This window comes from Sorex fumeus, unplaced genomic scaffold (assembly GCF_029834395.1).
Source record: "Sorex fumeus unplaced genomic scaffold, SorFum_2.1 ptg000007l, whole genome shotgun sequence".
NCBI classification, from domain to species: Eukaryota; Metazoa; Chordata; class Mammalia; order Eulipotyphla; family Soricidae; genus Sorex; species Sorex fumeus.
This window is the reverse complement of record NW_026606064.1, coordinates 7,210,170-7,211,911: the sequence shown is the minus strand read 5'-3', so window position 1 is coordinate 7,211,911 and position 1,742 is coordinate 7,210,170. Positions and strand designations below refer to the sequence as shown.

General features: G+C 36.7%; 1 protein-coding gene across 1 annotated transcript; it reads left to right on the top strand.

Moving 5' to 3' along the window:
- The first annotated feature begins 364 nt into the window (after positions 1 to 364).
- LOC130042889 (olfactory receptor 4A47-like) lies at positions 365 to 1,282 on the top strand. The gene has a single exon (XM_056135143.1). It carries the CDS (start codon positions 365 to 367, stop codon positions 1,280 to 1,282), a length of 918 nt encoding a protein of 305 aa, XP_055991118.1.
- Positions 1,283 to 1,742: the final 460 nt, after the last annotated feature.

The window sequence follows — 1,742 nt, the reverse complement described above, 5'->3', positions numbered from 1 at the left end:
CAAACTAGGCTTTACATTTTCCGTGACTAACTGACCTTTTAAAAGTTCAGTGTGAATATGATGACCAACCTGACTGACCCCTCAAAAATGGAAAATGAATGAACTTCGTTGTGTTCTTTTGGTTAGTTTTATTTTTTGGACATTAATCATCATTTTTCTTCCTTCAACAACAGTTTTTTTGTGTGTATATTGGAGGTGAACTCCTTGTAGGAAGCTTCTCAGCCTTAACCAGGGTTATTCCCTGCAGTGTTTAACAGCACATGTTGCCAAGAATTGAACACAGGACACAGTTCCGGGACCTAATATCATTATATATGCAGATAATCTTCTTTTGAACTCTACAAAGAGACAGACAGGAGAACCAATGGAGCAAAGGAACAACGTGACTGAGTTTGTCCTCTTGGGGCTCACTCAGAGCATCCAAGGTCAGAAGATATTATTTGTTGTCTTCTTGCTGTGTTACATTGTGACAATGGTGGGAAACCTGGTCATTGTTGTGACTGTGATGGTCAGTCCAACCCTGGATGCCCCTATGTACTTCTTTCTTGGCAACTTATCATTCATAGATGCTATTTTTGCGACAACAGTCACCCCAAATATGATTATAAACTTGCTCTACGTGAAGAAAACCATTTCCTTCGATGCCTGCATGAGTCAACTTTTCATAGAGCACTTATCTGGGGGTTCTGAGATTTTACTCCTGGTGGCCATGGCCTATGACCGCTACGTGGCCATCTGTAAACCCTTGCATTATTCAACAATTATGAATAAACAAAAGTGTATGTTGTTGCTGCTCTTGTCCTGGTTCGGGGGCTTTTTGCATGCTGTAGTTAACTTTTTTCCTGTTTATAAACTTCCCTTTTGCGGCCCCAATGTCATTGACCATTTCATCTGTGACATGTACCCCTTATTAGAACTTGCCTGTATTGATACCTACATTATTGGCCTGACTGTGATTGCCAATGATGGGACACTCTGTGTGGTCATCTTTGTGCTCTTGCTCATTTCCTATTGGGTTATTTTGCGCTCCCTAAAGAATGTTAGTCAGGAGGGGAGGCATAAAGCCTTGTCTACCTGTGGTTCCCACATTACTGTGGTGGTCCTCTTCTTTGTCCCCTGCATTTGTACTTATGTGAGACCTCCTACCACCTTACCTATTGATAAATCTATGACTGTGTTTTACACAATTGTCACCCCCTTCTTGAATCCCCTAATCTATACTCTGAGAAATGCAGAAATGAAAAATGCCATGAGGAAGCTCTGGCCAAAGAAACAAAACTGAGAATGGAGAAGAACACTATATTATCTAATTTAGTTAGTAGCTGCTCATTTCAGAGCATCATATGTGAGTATTTGTAGGATATTTTTCTCGGAGTTTATACTTTGCACAAAATAGAATTTGTTATGTGAATACATTCAATCATCAAATATATTTAAATTGTTTCTATTTTTCTTAGTAAAGTGTATTTTTCAAACATATTTTAATATTGTCAAAATTTCTTGCAAACTATGCTTACTTGTTGCATAAAAATATCTGTTGAAGTAATAGATTTTTTTCATTGATGCATCGTGTCATAGTTGTTACTGTAAATTTAAGGTATGTATCTTATGTTAATATTTTGCTGATATATTCTCTATATTATTTTGATTAGATCCTTAACATATTACACTTAATATGGATGAATTTATATTTCTAATATGAATCTTAAAGATAAGTTTATTACTTGAATATGAACACTGTA